This window comes from Emydura macquarii, unplaced genomic scaffold (genome assembly GCF_026122565.2).
Source record: "Emydura macquarii macquarii isolate MOO-44397 ecotype Brisbane River unplaced genomic scaffold, CSIRO-AGI_Emac_v2 contig_2699, whole genome shotgun sequence".
Lineage (NCBI taxonomy): Eukaryota > Metazoa > Chordata > Testudines > Chelidae > Emydura > Emydura macquarii.
The window spans coordinates 1946658-1967466 of record NW_027132836.1 but is presented as its reverse complement, the minus strand read 5'-3'; the positions used below and the strand labels follow the sequence as shown (position 1 = coordinate 1967466).

The following is a 20809-nucleotide window of genomic DNA, read 5'->3' as shown; positions in this document are numbered from 1 at the left end:
TTATCTTAGTCAGGGAAGACCAGCAAGGAGATGGACAGAGAGTGTGCCTGAGATCACAGAGGTTAGCTGCTGAGTGTGTGAAACTGGTGATGGATTGAGAAGACTTGTGAGTATTCTGCTATATCCCCAGTGTTCAGACATGAATAATTGGACTTCACTTACTTGCTTAGAACACAAGGTGGGTGTAAAACATTACCATTCTTAGGGCAGGTATACACTACAAATGTGCAGCTTAGCCACAGTGAAGACGCTCTAAGTCAACAGGAGAGAGCTCTTCCACGGACTTAATAATGTCACCCCAAGAGCTGGTAGCTGCGCTGGCCGAAAGCTCTCCTGCTGACATGGCGCTGTCTACACGGGAGGTGGGTTTTTACGTCAGTCAGGGTGTGGATTTTTCATACCCATGGGCAAGGTAGAAGTATGCATAGTGTAGAGCAAGCCCCATTTATATGATGGCTTTTCACCCCCACTTTGTGCTGGCCTGACTACAGAAAGCACGTGGCAACACTGAATCAGGTCCAAGTTTGGCGCCTCCTTACTCAGAAGTTCCAGGCCTGGTTTACACGGGGAAGTTGCACTAATTTAATTTACACAGGTGGGAACCTATGAGTTACCCACTCTCATTTTGGGCTGACTTCACAGGCTCCTGCTCAGGGCTGTGCACAGCCCTATAACAGCATCGGGGGGTCATGTCTCCCAACAAGGGGCTACATGGGGTTCAGAGGCCCCCCTGCTATAGCCCAAGCCCTCCCCTGACATGGCTGCGGGGCGGGTCACTACCCACAGACCATCAGCCTTGTTGGGTCCCAGCCTCTCCCCAGGCTCCCCATGACACCTCCTTGCCCAGGCACTGTGGGGGGCAGGCTACGCTAGTACACCCGCAGTATAGTGCCCCTCCCCCAACCCCTCCGTAGCCACCCTAGGCCATTATTTTCCGCGCGCACAATATCGTTCTCCCTCCCGCCTCCTCTGAAATCTGCTTCTCTGAGCGGCGCCCCTTAGCAACAAGGCTTACCTCATCCCGCACCAATCAGCGAGAGAATCACCCGGTTTTGTTTTTTTTTTTCTTTCTCTCTCTCTCTCTCTCTCTCTCCTCCTCCCCCCCCCCCCCTCCAGTTCTTCCAGAGCTTTCTTGGCAGTCTCGCCCACCTCCCTCTATGAACCAATCAAAGACCAGTCTCTCCCCCTCTGCACCAATCAACGCCGACAATTTCCATAACCCCGCCTATCGTCCTCTCGCCGTCTACGAAGCTTCGAGAGTTGTCCGGAACGTTTTTACCGTACTCAGAGATCCCTTATCCCTCCGCACCTCAGAGACTTCTCGATTATTCGGAGGGATAGCTGTGAATTTCTCACACGGAGGAGCAGACATCCCCTTGAAACTTCAGAAAAGGATCCGTGAGGGGGAAGGGTTTGTATCCCTTTTTGGTGCTGGTTTATTGCTTGGGACTATTTTCTGTAGCGCATTGACACAACTTTTTCACAAGTGGGTGGAGCTTTCATCGTCAGCACGCTTATAAATTAGAGTGGGCGAGGCGGTTTAGTCAGCTGACACTAGCCACGCAGTTGCCGGACGTCTGTGAGAGAACAGCGCAATTTAATACAGTAAGTGGACTTTTCTTTGTGCTAGAGCGGTATCGGCATTGATAGACCAGACCCAGCCGCGGGAGGTGAAATGTAAGACACGATCTAGGGTACGGAGTAGGGGCAATGGGGCGGGAGAGCGGAGGGGTGTCTTGGGCCGTTAGTGTAGGGAACGTAGAGAGGACCCCCCTTCGGGGATTAAGCTCACAGCCTCTTTTTTTGCTCCTATTTGTGTCTTATCAGGTTGGGGGTGGGGAGAGATCTGGCCTAAGAGGGCGCAGTCGGGGCACCGCCATTGGTTCGCCTCCCGGAAGTGGAGAGTGCTGAGTCACTGGCGCTTATTGTGAGATGGACGGACCGGAGGTGGTGGGGGGGATGGTCCCGTCCTAGCCTAAACTGCGGCGGGGTGGGGGGTAACTCCCTGAGGGGGGGGGGGGGCTGCTGCGGCTTAGTGAGCGGTAGTGCGGGTTGCCCGCCTTAGTAGATAACGTGCTGTAGAGCGCGGGGCCGGGGCACGGGATGGCCGGTAACGCCGTGGGAGGAGGGAAGAGAAGGATCCTGTTACCGCCTGTCCTCTCCCCTTGCGTGCAAGAGACTGGCTCTCTTAAGCTAGCAGTATGAGGTGGTGGATGAATTTCCAGGGAAGCCATCATGAAAATGTTGTCCTCCAAAAGATTTCTGTTATTTAGAGGGCAGGGGAAGAGCTTTTTGGCATTCTAATTATGTATGGGTGTTGCGTGCTTACCTTCAGCTTTCACACTGAAATGTTAATGTGCTCATTTGAGGTCTATATGTGAGTTCTTTGTCCTGCTGTGTGTAGCAAGTTAATTAGTATGGCAAAATAGGAACTTATTTCTGATCTCCTTTTTTGTACAGTTCAATATGCAGATTTTTGTGAAGACCTTGACTGGCAAAACCATCACTCTAGAGGTTGAGCCCAGTGACACTATTGAGAATGTCAAAGCTAAGATCCAGGACAAAGAAGGCATCCCCCCTGACCAGCAGAGGCTGATCTTTGCAGGCAAGCAGCTGGAGGATGGCCGCACCCTGTCTGACTACAACATCCAGAAGGAGTCCACCCTCCATCTTGTGCTGCGCCTGAGAGGTGGTATGCAGATCTTTGTGAAGACCCTGACTGGCAAGACCATCACCCTGGAGGTTGAGCCCAGTGACACTATTGAGAATGTCAAAGCTAAGATCCAGGACAAAGAAGGCATCCCCCCTGACCAGCAGAGGCTGATCTTTGCAGGCAAGCAGCTGGAGGATGGCCGCACCCTGTCTGACTACAACATCCAGAAGGAGTCCACCCTCCATCTTGTGCTGCGCCTGAGGGGTGGTATGCAGATCTTTGTGAAGACCCTGACTGGCAAGACCATCACCCTGGAGGTTGAGCCCAGTGACACTATTGAGAATGTCAAAGCTAAGATCCAGGACAAAGAAGGCATCCCCCCTGACCAGCAGAGGCTGATCTTTGCAGGCAAGCAGCTGGAGGATGGCCGCACCCTGTCTGACTACAACATCCAGAAGGAGTCCACCCTCCATCTTGTGCTGCGCCTGAGGGGTGGTATGCAGATCTTTGTGAAGACCCTGACTGGCAAGACAATCACCCTGGAGGTTGAGCCCAGTGACACTATTGAGAATGTCAAAGCTAAGATCCAGGACAAAGAAGGCATCCCCCCTGACCAGCAGAGGCTGATCTTTGCAGGCAAGCAGCTGGAGGATGGCCGCACCCTGTCTGACTACAACATCCAGAAGGAGTCCACCCTCCATCTTGTGCTGCGCCTGAGGGGTGGTATGCAGATCTTTGTGAAGACCCTGACTGGCAAGACCATCACCCTGGAGGTTGAGCCCAGTGACACTATTGAGAATGTCAAAGCTAAGATCCAGGACAAAGAAGGCATCCCCCCTGACCAGCAGAGGCTGATCTTTGCAGGCAAGCAGCTGGAGGATGGCCGCACCCTGTCTGACTACAACATCCAGAAGGAGTCCACCCTCCATCTTGTGCTGCGCCTGAGGGGTGGTATGCAGATCTTTGTGAAGACCCTGACTGGCAAGACCATCACCCTGGAGGTTGAGCCCAGTGACACTATTGAGAATGTCAAAGCTAAGATCCAGGACAAAGAAGGCATCCCCCCTGACCAGCAGAGGCTGATCTTTGCAGGCAAGCAGCTGGAGGATGGCCGCACCCTGTCTGACTACAACATCCAGAAGGAGTCCACCCTCCATCTTGTGCTGCGCCTGAGGGGTGGTATGCAGATCTTTGTGAAGACCCTGACTGGCAAGACCATCACCCTGGAGGTTGAGCCCAGTGACACTATTGAGAATGTCAAAGCTAAGATCCAGGACAAAGAAGGCATCCCCCCTGACCAGCAGAGGCTGATCTTTGCAGGCAAGCAGCTGGAGGATGGCCGCACCCTGTCTGACTACAACATCCAGAAGGAGTCCACCCTCCATCTTGTGCTGCGCCTGAGGGGTGGTATGCAGATCTTTGTGAAGACCCTGACTGGCAAGACAATCACCCTGGAGGTTGAGCCCAGTGACACTATTGAGAATGTCAAAGCTAAGATCCAGGACAAAGAAGGCATCCCCCCTGACCAGCAGAGGCTGATCTTTGCAGGCAAGCAGCTGGAGGATGGCCGCACCCTGTCTGACTACAACATCCAGAAGGAGTCCACCCTCCATCTTGTGCTGCGCCTGAGAGGTGGTATGCAGATCTTTGTGAAGACCCTGACTGGCAAGACCATCACCCTGGAGGTTGAGCCCAGTGACACTATTGAGAATGTCAAAGCTAAGATCCAGGACAAAGAAGGCATCCCCCCTGACCAGCAGAGGCTGATCTTTGCAGGCAAGCAGCTGGAGGATGGTCGCACCCTGTCTGACTACAACATCCAGAAGGAGTCCACCCTCCATCTTGTGCTGCGCCTGAGAGGCGGCTGTTAGTTATTGTGGAGTGTGCTTTACAAGATTGCTAATAGCATTTGTTTTTGCACTGTAGCCCTTTAATGTCTTAATATTGTAAGTTAAATGCAAGTTTCAGTAACTGAACAGTCTGTGAATGCTAATAAAGACTTTTGTTGCACATTACATGGTGGTCTTTGCTAACTCAGTAAAATGCTCTGGTTTCATAACACAATAAACCTTGTTCTGTGGAGGAGTGTGGGGAGGCTAATCTGGCTTTCAAAAGATCAGAATGATGCAAAGTAAGGTGGTAACAACACTCATCTAAACTTCTGCTTACTACAGAACTTCCATTATGTTTATGGATGTATTAATTTCTATATTTTAACCTTTCCTGTGTCAAACACAATCTGGTTTCTCTTTGGCTATACCCGGGGGTGAATGCATTGTGTTCTTAAGCAATGCTTAGCAGAAACGTGTCATGCCCACTTCAAAAAAATACAGCATGCTCCTATGCAGAAGCTAGTGCTATTGCATACACTTGTCTATTTAAAAACAAGATTAGTGTAATTCTTGCTGTTTAAATTTGAATTAAGCTTCTTTACCATGAATAAAGGAGTAAAAACTGAGCATCTCAACAGTTCTGTTTCTTGCTTTCTGTCTATAGATGACATCCACAGTACTGAATTAAAGAAAATGCTTCACTGTTTAGTTTACTAACCAACAATCCGGTGACTAGACCACTCCTTTCCACACTGTTTTAAGCACACAAACATGAAAATTTGGCCTGGATATTGAGCAGAGAGAGTCTTCCTAGCTATGTAAGAGTTAACACTAGCAGGGGTTTTCACATGAACTCATTTAGCACTTTTAATAGTTACACTTCATAAAATGGTAATACTGGTTAATCAAATACTGGGCTTTAGCTTTAAGCAAAGGTGAGTGATCATCTGGAGTTTGTGCCTGATAGCTTACCTCTCCGTACTTCCATGTAAAGCACTTTCCTTTGTAATCAAAGGTGAGATGAACGGTGCTATTATAACTCCAGTAAATGTGGGTGTTGAAAACATACCGTATAGCAACAAAATATTTTGTGGTTTATAGGTGTGTATAAATACACAGAACTAAAGTAATAAAGAAATACTTAAGAGGAAAGCTAATGTATTCACTCCTCTAGTTGAGGAAACATCCTTTTCAATTTCTGGGGTTTCATAAATAAGTGGGATATCTTCTAAACAAGCAGAGGTTGAGAGAGTTACTGCCTTAAAACATTTATAGGGGAAGATGTATTACCAATATGTCACAACAGCAAAGGGTGGTGGTCTGTTAACAAAATACATAACTTATACTTTCAGCCTTACAGACTTTTAAAATAACTTCTGTGCCAAAGGGTAAAACAATTTGATCTAATTCCCTTAGTAAATGGTTTCTATGTAAATAAACATTTACACAATAGTATGGACCAGATTACTTAAGGTTCCTTTCTACAGAAGTTAACAGAACTGTTAACCAAAAGGTTTGGGCTGGGCATTGTGATGCTTGGTTTATTGTATGTTTTTGCCAGTGACTTTGCTGCATGAAGTTGGGTGAGTCATTTTAAGCTCTGTCCGTCTTATAAGTAAAATATGTTTCATGTGTAAAGTTCTTTGACAGCCAGTGCGCAGTCTCATACAGCTCTTGTATTGAATTCATAGCAAAACTGGAGTCCTAACCACAATAGGTCAGTTGCAAAAGATTACTGTTAAAAAGATAGTCTCTTCAGCTTCTCTTGGATTTTGTGAATTTATATGTATACACACACACAGCTACAAGCAACTGAAAACATATTGGGAAGGGTGCAGGCACCTTAATGCTAGCAGCTCCATATATACTACAGATTAATTGTTCCCAGACCCCAGTTGTAAAGTAGGCTAAATTGAGGACAAGATTAGTAGAGAAACTCTGAATTTGCGTTCCATGCTACATCAAAACCTTAATTTTTAAGCTAGTTTTAAAAAATGGAATATTCATAATGCTCCCATATAGACAGGTTCCAATAACATTTTCCCTGCTGCAAACTGGGCTTTGTAACGGGCCTCTGTATTTCTTCTGATAGCTGCAGTTAATTTCTCCCTCAGTTCTTTATTGGGTTCTGGAACTTTTTCTCTGTCTTGTGTGTCTATCTGGTGACCAAATACTTCAATCTATTAAGGAAAAAAAAAACTCATAAATTGTAGAGACAATATGTATTAGTCGTCATGAAGCCTTGAAATTGCAGAAATAGTAAAACAGACTTTTAAAAAAAGATTGTGGAAACATCTAAAAAAGACTTTTACTCTTCTGTAACAATCCCAAAATGTAAACTTAAGACTGATAGCAGTAAGGTATGTAGTGCTTCTGTATAGAGAGCAAGAGATATAAGCAAGGAATTGAACTAGTTCACCTGCAAATTTATGCCCCATTAAATCAGTTTTTAAAAATATATAACAGTGGTGCAACTTGGTGTGTAGTCCAGGCTTGACAACGTGATATGAGGATTAAGTGGCTACATTTACACTGCTGTAGTAGTCACTGATAGAATTAAGCAGGATCCCCCTCTCCTCCATGTGCACTGCATCTCCATAGGGCAGTGGTTCTTAACCTTTCCAAACTACTGTACCCCTGAAGCCTGAGTCCCACCCCCACGGGGCTGAGGCATGTAACTTAGTTTCATGGCACCCCTGTGGCTCCAGGCAATTGCCTTTCTTGCCACCCCCAATACCAGCTCTGCACTTGTGACCCTTCTAAACCCCCAGGTTAAGAAACACTGCCATAGGGTTATTTCTTTAAGAGGAGAAGGGCTAAGAGAGAGGCTATGTTTACACTGACAGCGGCAAAATCGCTGCTGCCAGATCGATCTTTCAGGATCAATTGAGCGATCAGTGAGACCCGCTCAATCAATCAGGAAGTTGACTGAGTAAGTCCACCCCCTCAAGTAGCATAGCGCTGAGTCTCCCCTCGGCTCAGCGCAGTGTGAACAGCGCACAGAAGGGAAGCTGAGAGGTTGACTTCAGTTACGCAAACTACTCTGTATAGTTTGCATAACTCCCGTCGGCTGCCGCCGAGTCGCGTGGTCAGTGTGAACCAGCCCTAAGTATCTGGAATACCTCTGCATTTTTGCAGTCTTGGCTGTAGTTCCAAAGATGTTCTTTGGTAGCTGCATTCAAAGAGTCTTGCTCAGCTGCATTGCACCCATTTGCAACTGAAAAACACATTCCTTTTGAACACTGGGCATCAGAAAGTAAATTTACAACAATTTAAAATCCTTATGGAATATAATTGTGTCTTTGAAGCTTACTTGGACTAGTGCTGTTTTAAACTAGACAAGCTGTTGATATCCAGTTTAAGGCTAGGAGTAAATCATTGGAGCCTGTTTTCTCAGTGCATGCCTGCAATTCTCTTTTGGGTTAACTAGTCACAAGTGCCTGCAGAATCTCCCCTGACTGTTTTCTTAAGCAGAAGCAATTACATTTTAACCCACAGGATGTCATCATTGTTCCACAGATGTGCTGCTTTAAAAAAAATACTCTTCATTTTTACATTTTCACTGACATTTGATTTTCTTTGCAAGTTTTGTTCAGCAGGCTATACATATAGAGCCAGAAAGGACACATCAAGCAAAAGGGTACTTGCACCTAGAGAAGAGTGCAATTATCCTCTTAATCTTACAGATGGACAATTCCTCCAGAACCAGCACGTTGGAAGGGAAGTAGAACTAGACAGAAGTGTAGTTTTGGCTAACCAGGACCTAGAAAGACCCTGGGGCTTTGTCTATCAATATATGCACTGCCCAGCATCAGAATCCTGTAGCATCTTGAAAACAGTTGGGAAAATATCTTCTACTTTGTAAATCCTTTCCTTGGCTAGCCAAACAAGAGAGCAAATAATTCTCCAAGTAGTTTTTATCAAAATACTTTAGTCAACTGATAATTCTTGTTACAGTAGAAGTGTGTAGATAGGTTCGATAGATACAGTAATAGAAGTCCAACTTAGGAGAAGATTAGGCCTGGAACCTATATAGATTTAGAAGACTTTAAATATCACAATGTAATGCTAAAATTTGAAGAAACTTTATAATTTCAATTAATACCATGAGAGGTTAGGGCCCTAGGTCATTAATCCTGTCCTGACAGAGGATATGTTTAGTAATATATGAATTTTAGATATGCATTCACTGGCACTAGTAAAGAGATATAATATTTATATATTTAAATCACCTTTTTATTTCAGTGCAGTGACCATGACAAGGTTTGTTAGCTCAGTTTTGTAACTGACACCTGTGCTGTAGAATTATTTTTATGTCTAACGTGCCCATTGGGGTGCACGAGTGAAGCAAGGCTATAACAATCACTGCTTTGGAGATGGGTTCTGAGTCACTTCCCCATGGTATGGATGGATAGAGGCAATATACCTAAACTCCACTTACTGGTAAGTCACTTTTCTGTATTACAAACAGCATATGCAATATATATATATATATATATATATATATATATATACACATATATGAGAAATGTGATCAGTCAATAGATATTTCAGGGACTTTATATAATTTCAAGCTTTTCAGAAAACCATACTACTTACTTGTGTTTGCAGCCTGCATTATCTGTTCAAGTAGATCCAGTGTCATGGTTTTTGCTGTTTTGCCATGAATTTCCCTGGTTCTATTCATGCCATCTGTAACTAAAGCAAAGGGTACAACTGTAGATTGTCACCACCTTTCAGGCCAGGAATAAATTTCTTAATCTCTTTAGAGATGAATAACATATGGGTTATGGGGCTCAACCCTTTTGAGGAAAGTTTTCCATGAAACTCCCTAATGGACAGTTACGGAACAACCTTCCACAAATGTTTTTTCCTAATCCCAGGTTTAATTCCAGGCTAATCCCAGTTGCTGGTTTATGCTCTGAAACATGAAGGTTTATATCTTGTATATATTTTTATTTGTCCCTCTCGATTGGACTTCATTCAAGAAAATATCTCCAGTTTGATCTTCCCAAGTTATTGAAATAGTGCACTATATTATACCTAAAGCAGCTGCCACTGGTGTTGATGAGTTCAGGAGCTATCCTGGTTATATTTGATAACTCTAGACTAAATCACACCCTACAAGGAAAAATACCACAAAAAGAATAGGGAAGTCCAACCTAATGTAGCTATGGATGTTTTCATTATCCATATATAATGCCCGATCTTTTTTTTTTTAAGTCCCGATAAGCTCTTGGCTTCATTAATATGTTGTGGCAATGAGTTCCACAAATTAATTATGCAGTATTGTTAGCCCCTGCTGGGAAGGGAAACACCTTGCTAACTCCTCTGGGCTACTGAGGAGCAAGTTTGACTGATTTCAAAGGCAGCCCCAGTCCTCAGCTGATTTCAAAGCTCAACCCCAGTCCTTCAAAGCTGGAATGAGCATCACTGATACAAAAATAAAAGCTGATCAGGTTTTCCCTCAGAGTACCATCCACGTGCCCATCAAAGCCTGTATTATATAGGTGTGTATGTGGTAAGAGCCATGTAACTTTCACTAACCTGTAGGAGGTGTTGTTAGTACTGGGGAAGGTTGAGGCTGCAAGGTCTGAGATAGAGTCAGGGACTGCAGTGAAGGTGCAGGTGCTATGAGGCTATAAGAGAGGAAAGAGATGCATTTTTGTATATTTCAAAGGTACACTCCACTACAACAAATGGTGTATTTGTTTTCCTGAAATCCCTTTGCTGCTGCTTTGTCACACCTTTTTGCTGATAATTGAGGCAACGTGTTTTCGGTCTGAATGGTGGGTGACAACATGCCTCTCACTGTCAGACCATCCCCTCTTTTACATTGTTGTGCCTTTATCCTACATACAGTACTGGTACATAAAGAGGGACAATAGAGGTGAATGAATTCCTGATCAGGCTTGAAGAGAAATAATACCCGAGTCCTTCCTTTTTTGCTCGAGGCAAAATATCACAAATAACATAAAAAGGATCCGGTAAGCAATACAGATTTTCAGTTTTTATTTTAAGTGAATTTGATGCTAATGAAACACGGTGGCGTAACAGCCCTGAAATGTGATGTCCTCTCCGGATCCACAGAACGGGTACAGCATAAGCAGCAGCAGTGCAGACTTTGCATGCACTCCCAAATAATGTACCACAGCCCTCAGTTTGAAGAAACTGTCTGGGGGCAGTGGATAACTCAGTCTCTATGCCCTTTGTGAATCCCATTCTTCACCCTTAATCTCTCTGTTAAAGGCCACTTGTTTTGTTGGAGTTTATGAGGAAGACTCCTATCCACCAGTTCATTTCACAGAGGCTACAAGACAGGTATCAAGCGTCATACATGTAGATGCTTAGATAGATAATAATGACTTTGAGCTGCTTTAATCGTCAGTTGGATTCATAGATTTCAAGGCCAAAAGGGAACATTTGTGATCATCTAATCTGACTTCCTGTATAACACAGGCCAGAGAACTCCAAAATAATTCCTAGAGCATATCTTCTAGAAAAACATCCAGTCTTGATTAAAAAAGCACCAGTGGAGAATCTACCACAGCCCCTGGTAAATTGTTCCAATGGATAATTACCCTCACTATTAAAAATTTATGCCTTATTTCCGGTCTTAACTTGGCTAGCATCAGCTTCTAGCTTTTGGATTGTGTTATCATCCTTATTTTACAGATGGAGAAACTGAGGCACAGAGCGGTGAAGTGACTTGTCCCAAGTCAAACAGCAGACGGGTGGCAGAGCCAGGAATAAGAACCCAGTTCTCTGAGTCCCAGCCTAGTTCTCCATCCCCTAGGCCATGCTGTCTGAGTGGAACCGTTGACTTAGAGGTGAAAAGGGCCTTATGTCATTACCAAACCCCTGAGCCATTCAGTCCTCCAGTTCTAAGGAATTTTTGCCCCATGGTTCTGGAGAATGAATCCTCTTCCCACTTTTGGTCATATGGCTGTAGAAATATTTGGCTGGAACTGTTAAAATATTTGTTACATTGTATTTTGCTATATTTCATATGGGATTTTTAAAAGACCTTAATCACTCTGGTGAATTACAAAACTACCATGGAAAGTCTTGGGGGTGTCATCTTAGCTAAGATAATTTTTCCTCCAGTGTTCTTTTTGGTAGCATATTGCACAGCATCTTACCTTCCCTCTGAGTATGCATCAATAGAAAGCTGCAAGAGAAACAGAAAGCATCATCTTAAATTAAGATTTTTAAACAGCTTTAAGAGATTAGCTCTCTGCCTTCACTATGTCTCCCCCTGAAGACCCATGTCAGAGCCATGGAAGGCCAGTTCTTGAGTATCAGATAGAATGGGCCCATGAGAGTTTCACTCCTTCCACAAAGGTACCTCTCCCAGTCTACTGAACAAGGGTTCTCTGAGCCTACCTCTGGAAGGACTGGCTGGCTTTGGCGGCATTGCTGAAAGAACATTAATTAGTACAAGGCGAAATATGCTGCACAAGATATGTAGTTTTTCTCTATGGGTAACTAATAAATCTGGAAGATTGAAAGGAGCTCTTCATCCAGGTATTTTAGAGCACATATAAACATGAAACTTTATAAACCCACTGGGATATGCCGTAGTAGTTATTAATCCCACTTTGCAGATGTATAAATTAAGGCACAGAAGAGATCTGTGACTTGCAAAAAGACATATAGAGAGACAGGATTAGAATCCAGGAGTATTGAACCCCCAGTCCTTTGCTCCAGATACTATAAAAGACTCATTCAAATATAGTTTCTCCGTTGGTCTTGAGGGATTCTGTTTAAGGCATAAGACATGATAATCAGAACAACTCAAACCAGCAAACCTCATCACAATTTTGTGAGGATTACAAACTTCTTGTGGAAATGATTATGACAGTGGTTCCCAAACTGTACACAGGCCACCTCCCAATGGTACACATCCACCAGCTCCTGCGGGGCTGGCCGTGGAGCATCCAGTGGCGCTCAGCCATGCAGGGGCAGAGTGCAGCAGCCCCCAGCACCCCGGCCATTCTCCCTCCCTCCTCCTCTCACCCCGGACACACTCACAGCAGCTGTCCAGGAGCTGCTCCATTGCTGTCCCTGCTCCCTAGCAGTGCGGCAGCCACTCCCCACTCCTGGCCCTGCCCCTCCTAAGTGGGGCCAGCATCCTGGTCAGGAGCCGCTCCTGTCCCAAGCAGTACAGCGGCTGCCCCCACCAGTTTTCATACATAGTCTCTATAAAAAATTGGTGGTGGTACTACAGGTGGTGGTGTTTTATGTTGGTAGTGTGCAACATGGCAGAGTTTGGGAACCGCTGGATTATGATATCACAAATGGAATTTAAAAGGAAGGTGGAGAATAATAAAAGGTTAATTAGTAAAGACCCTATTTTTATTCATAAGTGCCTGATGATAAAGAGGGAAGAAAAATATATAAGCATCAACATTTCTAAACAGAATGTTCTTAAGAGTTTGCAATGAGCCCTCACAGGTTCTTTATGACCTGTAGGATTTAGCAGTGTCCATTTGGGCTCATTTTAATAAACTCAGCTTTTTTATTACCCTCTTCTCCATAAGTCTTTTGATTTCAGCTTGCAGTCCATTGATCTGTGCCTCTGCTGCCTTCTGTATTTCATAGCGCACTTGTTTCTCCTGGAAGATGTAATTTGAGATGGCAAAAGTGAGTGAATAGTTTAGACATCAAGAGCCATTTGTGTCTTTTGGCATCTAGTTTACCAGCAATGATCAGGAAGGCAGAGGTCAGTGAAAATTCTGTTGCAACACTACATGAAAACAAGCACAGAAAACATTTCTACACTGATGTTCAGGTTTGTACCCTATGGGAATTAAAATCATATTGGGCAGATTTCTGGGGTTCTTGCTAAGAGTTCCATATGGGGACAGAGAGGGGGAGGGGGCGGGGGAGCTGATATGCTGTTGGAACTGCCCCCTTTAGACAATACATACAAATTCGGCCTCAGTAACTTGCCATTAAATATCCTATGGTGTTTTTTAGCAAGAGTTGAAGTGTTAATCGTGATATCCAGGCCACGTTTCAACTCAGATAATTGCATGTTGCCCACAGTAACCAAGTTCCTTCTGCAGCTCCAGTCGGAGAAGCTTTTCTTCCCTTCCTGAGAACCTTGTTGTATGGTGCTACTGCTAGAGATTGACTGCTGTGTGCCACCACAGAGAGACTATATTTTTATGAAGGGGCAAAGCGGTCCTGATACATTGCAATCTAAAGCATTTTAGGGTCCTTCAGAGTAAAGCTCTGTAGAAATGCAGGGAATTACTGCTGAAGGCATATTATTTCTGTATGGTTTCTACTGTAGAGTGTGTGAGAAGGTAATTACAACTCCAGTTTGGCTGATATCTTCTATCAACCATGCAGTTCCTCTTCCTCTCCGTTTCTCCAAACAGTACCTGTGACAGTTGTTCTTCCAGAGAGACCCTTTGTGCTTCACAATTCCCTTTAGTCTCTTCCAGAAGCTGTCGCAGTCTGCCCTCTTGTTGTCTACAATTCCATTAAATAGTTAATTTCAGATGGTGAGACTATTTTTTTAAAGGGTAGATTATTTAACTAACGCATGTAGGGCTGAAGTTCCAGAACTGTGCATCATGGGAGGATGTTCAGACAGTATTTAAGATGCCCCTCCCTGCCTGGCACTGTATGTTATATGGAAAATGAGTGCTTGGGAACGGGTACAGCCACATCTGTGCTCCTGGTTAGCAGTAAAAGAGATTCTTTGGTGGGCATCAGACTAGGTGGCATGTGATGGGGAGCCAAGGGGCTAAGAGGAGAGAGTCATAAAGGCGGCAGCGATGTGCTGAAGCACTAGGGTAAGTGCTGTTGTAGTTCTTTCTCTGGGAAGACTGGGATAGGGATTTCTTTTTTGTCTCTTTACCTCTTTTGTTCCTCTTCTCTAAACCTTTGCAACCTTTCTTCCTGTTTTAGTCTCTCCATGTGTTGCCTTTGAAGCTTCTCACGCTCCTCTCTGCAAACCAGAACATACTGAGGTTTTTTTTAAGTAAGTATGTGTGGGTTTCCACATCTATTACTTCATCCTAGGCAGAGCCCCAAGTATACGTTTTCTTTCCCCCTGCTGTTTTATTCCTTTCAGCACCTTTGGGTTTCATATCTGGCTTCAAGGGTAACCATGCACCTGGCTTTGAAGCTGGTATTCTTGTTTAGATTGTTTTTTCTTGGTCTGCTCCTCAAGAAGTCAAGTATTACTGGCTTTAGGCCTGGGGACCCAGTAATATACTCTTGGGCTTGATCTCCTTATGGAACTTGCATTAAATAACTGCACACCAATGAGCAGATGCCAATGAATGCATTAGTTGTCTTTAGAATTTTCTCCTGAAAGGAACAAAGTACTACATCTTGAATCACCTCATATCTAGCACAGTAGGTATAGACACCACTAACTGCAAAACATTTAGGAGTTAACATTGCAACCACCCACTGTAGGTCAGACACCTCAAGCTTAGATAAGGCACGTGCAACAATAACAATTGGACATGTGTGCATGTGATGGAATTGTGCATGTATTCTGGTTTCACAGATCAGCAGTTCTAAGAGCAAGGGGATTAATCTTAGAATTGATTTGACCACATACACACATGGCTACTGCTGCTTTATTTTCCCATGTCGCTTTAGGACACTACAGTGCATAGTACTACTTAAGAGAAGCCATTGATAAGCAGAGCAAGCATGGACTCTATTTGAAAAGCACAAATGAACTTTATTAAAACTCTCAATTTCACTGCTTTCTATTTGCGAGTGAATTTCCTTCCCCAAAACATGCCTGGGAAAGAATCTCCAGAATTCTTCATTGTCTTGGTTCCTGGAACATTTAAGATGCCCCAGGATGGGAGGGAGTTCCCATAAATGCAGAAGATTAAATAAAACTGCATTTTAGTCTGATTAGAGAGACAAGGTGTATGAGTAATATCTTTTATTGAACCAACTTCTTCAGGTCATCTTTGAGCTCTGTGTATGCATGAAAGCTTGTCTCTCTCCAACAGAAGTTGATCCAATAAAAGATACTACCTCAGCCACCGTGTCTCTAGAATATCCTGGGACCAACACAGCTACAACACTTTGATTCTGGTTGTTCTGCTAGTGTTAGGTTTAAATATAGTAATGTGTAAATATCAGGACTTCAGTTCAGTGATCTGCTCAGTAGAGAGCATTAACCTGACAAAACAGCTTAGTGGGTCATGTTTTGCTCATTAGCTTACTTACTGCCTTGATAATAAAGTGGAGTCTTGGAGGCTGCCAGTGGATGATGCTAAAGCTTTTTGTTAATGATTGTATTTAGGGAAGGATTCTCTAGGAGAATGGGGGGAAGGAAGAGAAACTTCTCTAGTCCCTGGCAGAGGCAAACTGTCTAACTCCATTCACCCCCAGGGTAAGTGGGAAATCATGAGCCTGTATTGCAGCATCTGCAATATCCCATAGGCTCCTCCAAGACAGCGGTGGTGAATCTGTTTCAGTTCCATGTATAAAGGGGGAAATCTGTGTCTACTGCTTGCTGTTCATAGAAGTTGGATAATGATAAAGGTAGAAGGATCAGTTTTACTGTTTACAATCAATTTCATTCTCTGGCTCTCAACACTTAGCCCAGTGCTGTTGGGTTTGTGACCCAAACACCTGAGGACAAGATTTAAATTCCCCTTTCTGCCTTCAGATCTCTTTTTTAAAATTTACCAAAATAAAAACTGTAAAACTACTCCCATGATTATGCAATGAGCTCTGCATAGAGGCATTTGCCTGCATGAAGCTCATTGCAAGTTTTGAGCCAAAATCTAATTCAAACTGCCCCCACCTCTAATACATTTTCCAGCAGATCCCTAAAAGTTAGGCACAAAATACTTGACTGGGTGCAGGGTAGTCCCACATTGAATCCAGGAGGAGAGTTATTTCTCTGCTCAAGTCTCTTATGGTTCATAGCTGCACAGGTGAAATTTGTTGGTATGTAAGGTGGGGTTCCTGAAGGGAGCAATCAGGTGCTAAATGCAGCAGGGAGCCATAAATGTGACTCTCAGGCAAAAGCCTGAGACCTAAGGTTAACAGCAAATAGACTAAGCCAGGCACCTCTGAGGAGGCTGAACTGGACACTAAGCTTTAGAGGATATTTTTTGGTTGTAGCACACCAAGGGACTTTTGACTGTTATTTGTGTAAATTAATTTGATAAAACCTGTTTAGCTCCAACTCCTGGCAATAAACCCTTGGGAGGAAAAGCCTGTGTCATGTCATTGAGGTATGCTGACTGCTGGTTTACACTCTCTCTAATCCCTTTTAGTAGGCACCCTTCATCTCCTCTATCCCAGCTCTGAAGGTAGAGCAAGGCAAGGATGGTGCTGCTCTGCACCCACTTATGCATGGTGTAGTGTCCCCTGGAACAATACAAATACGGGTCCTTCTGTGTAAATGCAGAAATGTATATTCGTTCCCCTTTGAAAACTGCTCTTGGTGCCTTCCCCTCAGTGCCCTTGCTGGGCTGTGTCATTGATTGCACCCCCAGATCTGTACTGCTTCACTGGGTGTGTATGGTACATTCGGAGCCATTTGGGATGTTAAAGGCAGCAGTCTAGATCAGTCTTGGTGTGAACTACCCATTTTAGTAGTCACAGCCCTGACAATAATGTAGCGAGTACTGGATAGTTTCATTTACTGTTGTCTCTAAAGATGACTCAAAGCCCTGGTAAGAAAGATCTTGCCCTGTGATGTGCAGGTGACGGTAATGCCCACTAGCGCTACCTTGCCTGTTGTCTGTCCTGAGGTCTGGTTCTTGGCGGTGCTGTTATTCTGTACACGTAGCTCCAGGGAGGCAAAGCTGTGGAAAGGAAAATAAAACCGCTGTTAGTGGGAACATGGCATTTGCCAACCCTCTGAAGAGCACACAGAAATAGCCAGACAACTGCCTCAGTTCCTGTAGATATGTTAGACATGAATCCGGATCTGAGTTGGTAGAAATTCCATGGAGAGTTTCCATATACTGCTTTATCTGCACACGTATATATTTAATAGCATGACTATAGAATTCTCCAGCAAAACTTCCAATATTTGTGGCTGAAAGGAACTTTTAGAAAATGTTGTGAAATCTGCTAACAAATCACTAGTAATGAAAGCACTCATATGTCAAACATCAGTTATTGGGGCTTCCCATCCAGGCTGTTTTCAGAGCATTTATTCACCATTTTCCTTCTCTACTGGCAGGATAGTGTTTCTGTGGAACAGGTTTTTAAGGGATAGTAGTTGTGGTGATATTTTCTGTGTCCTGCACTTTCACTTTTGTAAGAATTATGCCTGAGTGCAGAGACAGTGGCCATTTTCTTCTCAGCATTGCTGCAGTCTGTACAGAGGAGACGCATGCTTTGTGCTCTCCTGCATGGAGTCTTTACTTTTTCTTTCTTGCTGTTTTTCTTGGAATCTGGAATACTTGTTTATAAACCAAGATCCATCATGTCTTGTTACATCATGGTAGTGTTCTGTCTTATAACTGGGTCTGCATTTGCCTGGTGCAGTGGTTCTCAACCCCTGGACTGCTTGTGGCCCAATCAGCACACAGCAACGGCCCATGTAACATCCTCAAGAGCATATAGGTAGTATACATATGGTGTGGATGTGACCGACATAACAGAGGGAGCTGCATATGTGACCCACAATGGTAAATAGGTTGAGAACCGCTGGCCTGGTGTAAGCCCGTTACTGAATTATGTTACAGATCTGATAGGTGCTGTAGCACAATCCAGTAACAAAGTTAAAGTATAATTTGGGTCCGTCTGCATGGGTGAGACCAGACCATACTATAACAACACCTTAATTGTGGTGGGTTTGCTAGTCTAGGCAGGCATCAGGTGTTCCCTTGTGTGCATAGCAGTGAAATTGTTATGGATTATTGGGTAAATAAGACACATTGCACCAAAAGGCCTACTGTATGTAGCAGGGTATGTTGTTCTTGTGACACCTGATCCAGGTGCAATGCTTGTGCAGTGCTATGTGCGGGATGTGATCTCACCTTGTGTGGGATCATGGACTGGGAAGAGGTCACTCTCATCTCTCTCTAACTGGCTGGAGAGTTCTCTGAAGAAGTGTTTTCTGATCACGTCTTGGAATTCTTGCACAGACAAAGTTGGCCCTTGAGTCCTTAGAGCTGCTTCCACCTGGCCTGGCTGAACCAAACAACAGGTAATGATTTATGTCTGGGTGAAATGGGATTGCAGTTGCTGTGAGCTTTTCTGGCATCTCCTCCCTGCCCTTTCAAATTATCTGTGTGCCCTCTTCTGTGTCAGGATGCTGTTGAACTTATTTTTTTAATCTTTCTGTCTTTTATCACTGACTCACCTCCTAGCTTCAGTGTTAAACACAGTCTTTGTCTCTTTAGCTCCACATTTTATATATCCCAAACTATGATTTATAAAATAAAAGTTATCAGGGACCTGAATCATATGAAATGGTGTGTTTGTGAGGCTTACCGACTGACATGTCTTCAGATAGTCCCGAAGCAGTAAGATGAAGGCTGTGCTGAACGCAGGGAGGCAGTTGTATGATGGCTGATCAAGTCCAATGATTAGCTGGTCCCAGACATAGAGCAATGTATCCATGGTCAGGTAGCCTGTGAAAAGGTGTAGAGTGTCCCTTTTACTATAAGCAGGGATGTGTGTATGCATGAGATGTGCTGAGTTTGGAAGGTCTGCTGGTTATGACAGGAATGAGCTGTACAATCATTCCTCTGCCAGGAGACCATGGGCAATGTAGACTCTCATTTTATTCTCTGTTTGCTAAGAATTATTTGTTGTTCCTCAGAATGAGTAGGAAAGGGGAGAGAGAGAGCTGAGAAAATTTTAGCTAATTTCTAAATTGCTTCATCTGTGTGACTTTGTGGGCAAATTGACCCTTTTTTTTCCTTTCCAGAGATTATCGAAGGTGCGATTGTCTGTTAGATTTATCCATGCAAGGATGGCTAAAGATACAGTGGCGATGCTGTGGCATGGGCTTGAGCACAGGCTAGCATTGTGAGTACGTACCTAGGGCCCTCAATGTGCTTATACAACTAGAGCTGAACCATGCTGCTGTGCCTACACTGCTGTTTTTAGCCATACTAGTGTGGGTAAAGTTAGTATGAGTGTCTACTGTGCTGTAATTACACCTTGCACCGCAGTGTGGCCAGACCCTCGGAACCAAATTAATGTCTTCTGTTTACTTATATCCAGGATATATTTGGCCCTATCTCTCTGTCATCCCTCCGATTGGAGAGGATATCTCGTACCACTGTTCTTCATATACAACATTCTTTGTTCTCTTATAACTACTTTTCTCTTACAAGCTAGTCCTTGTATGACAAAGCCTGACTCATTTTAGGTTTGGAAAAGTTGGCCTCAGACTCATTTTAAAAACCTCAGCAAGGGCCTTACCCACAAAGATCATACGGATGGCTGGTTGGAGCATGTGCTGCAATGCCTTTTCCAAGGATTCCTGAGGCTCCTCTGCTAGGACACAATGAAAGAGTTGTTCGAGCTAAGTAGATTCTGCATAATGGCTGGAGTTTATCTGAAGTCTCAGTCAAGCTTAGAGACTAACGTGCTGGTTGTCTCATAACATGTGCTGGTTGACTCATGAACTGGTGACTGTATTTACATTCTACAACTCATATATAGGACCAGATCCAACAGGACTCTGTTGATTGACACCAGCTCAGGATCTGACCCACAGAACAGCTTTCTGCTGAAATGATGAATAGAGTACCCTGACTTGTAAATCCCAAAGTGAAGGAAGACAAGGCTTTGTGTCTCACCTCCTAGCAAGTGGACAATCATGGCCATATAATACTTCAGTTCTTTTATTCACCAAACAGCAACATTACCTGTCTGGCTGTAAATGCCTTGAATGATGTTGGCCAGGTCCCCGTCCTTTTGCTTTAACATTGAGGTTGCTTCCTCCAATATATCTGCCCTGGCAGGATCCTAGAACAAGAAATAACAGCATTTGTGTGAGAAATTAAAATGCATTGAGGGGAATGGACACTATGTCCTATTGGCATCTTTCCTTTTTACAGCTCTCATAAAAGGTGCTGTGCAGAACTAAGGAAAATGCCTGATGATCCATCAGTCAGTCTCTTTAACTCAAGCTGTTTTATTCTAGGGATACAATTTATAAGACAAACTAATGGCACACAGTATGGCAACTTCTTGTCTATAAATGTCATGGAGAGAAACTGAAGAAGGTGGGTGCACAGCTTTCCCTGATCCTTCTTAGGGCATGACCAGTGCAGATTTCATCATACATTTATAAGGGACTATGCATGTTGCATAGGAACCTGTGCTGTGAGACGCAGCCAAGGGCAGG

At 44.0% G+C, this 20809-nt stretch overlaps 3 protein-coding genes across 3 annotated transcripts in view; 2 read left to right on the top strand and 1 right to left on the bottom strand.

Moving 5' to 3' along the window:
* Positions 1-1460: 1460 nt before the first annotated feature.
* UBB (ubiquitin B) lies at positions 1461-4668 on the top strand. Its single transcript, XM_067565846.1, has 2 exons — positions 1461-1605; positions 2461-4668. Exon 2 carries the CDS (start codon positions 2467-2469, stop codon positions 4522-4524), a length of 2058 nt encoding a protein of 685 aa, XP_067421947.1. The 5' UTR covers positions 1461-1605; positions 2461-2466; the 3' UTR covers positions 4525-4668.
* Positions 4669-5967: 1299 nt separating this feature from the next.
* LOC137164852 (M protein, serotype 49-like) lies at positions 5968-16379 on the bottom strand. Its single transcript, XM_067565847.1, has 8 exons — positions 16358-16379; positions 14360-14449; positions 13878-13968; positions 13014-13103; positions 11628-11656; positions 10033-10124; positions 9085-9183; positions 5968-6665 (listed from the first exon to the last, which is right to left on the bottom strand). The coding sequence occupies exons 2-8, from the start codon at positions 14416-14418 to the stop codon at positions 6661-6663; spliced, it is 465 nt and encodes a 154-aa protein (XP_067421948.1). The 5' UTR covers positions 14419-14449; positions 16358-16379; the 3' UTR covers positions 5968-6660.
* LOC137164850 (transient receptor potential cation channel subfamily V member 2-like) overlaps positions 15722-20809 on the top strand; it is a 32248-nt gene continuing 27160 nt past the window's right edge. The window contains exon 1 of the mRNA XM_067565843.1: positions 15722-15868. The gene's annotated coding sequence lies outside the window, so the exon portion shown is untranslated. The remainder of the gene's footprint in view (positions 15869-20809) is intronic.

Coding starts and splice junctions, on each gene's coding strand:
- UBB (XM_067565846.1), top strand. CDS start 2,467: ATGCAGATTTTTGTGAAGACCTTGACTGGCAAAACCATCACTCTAGAG.
- LOC137164852 (XM_067565847.1), bottom strand. CDS start 14,418: ATGGAGAGACTAAAACAGGAAGAAAGGTTGCAAAGGTTTAGAGAAGAG. Junction 10,125..11,627: donor GATGCATACTCAGAGGGAAG/GTAAGATGCTGT, acceptor CCTCTCTTATAG/CCTCATAGCACCTGCACCTT. Junction 9,184..10,032: donor ACTAACAACACCTCCTACAG/GTTAGTGAAAGT, acceptor CCTTTGCTTTAG/TTACAGATGGCATGAATAGA.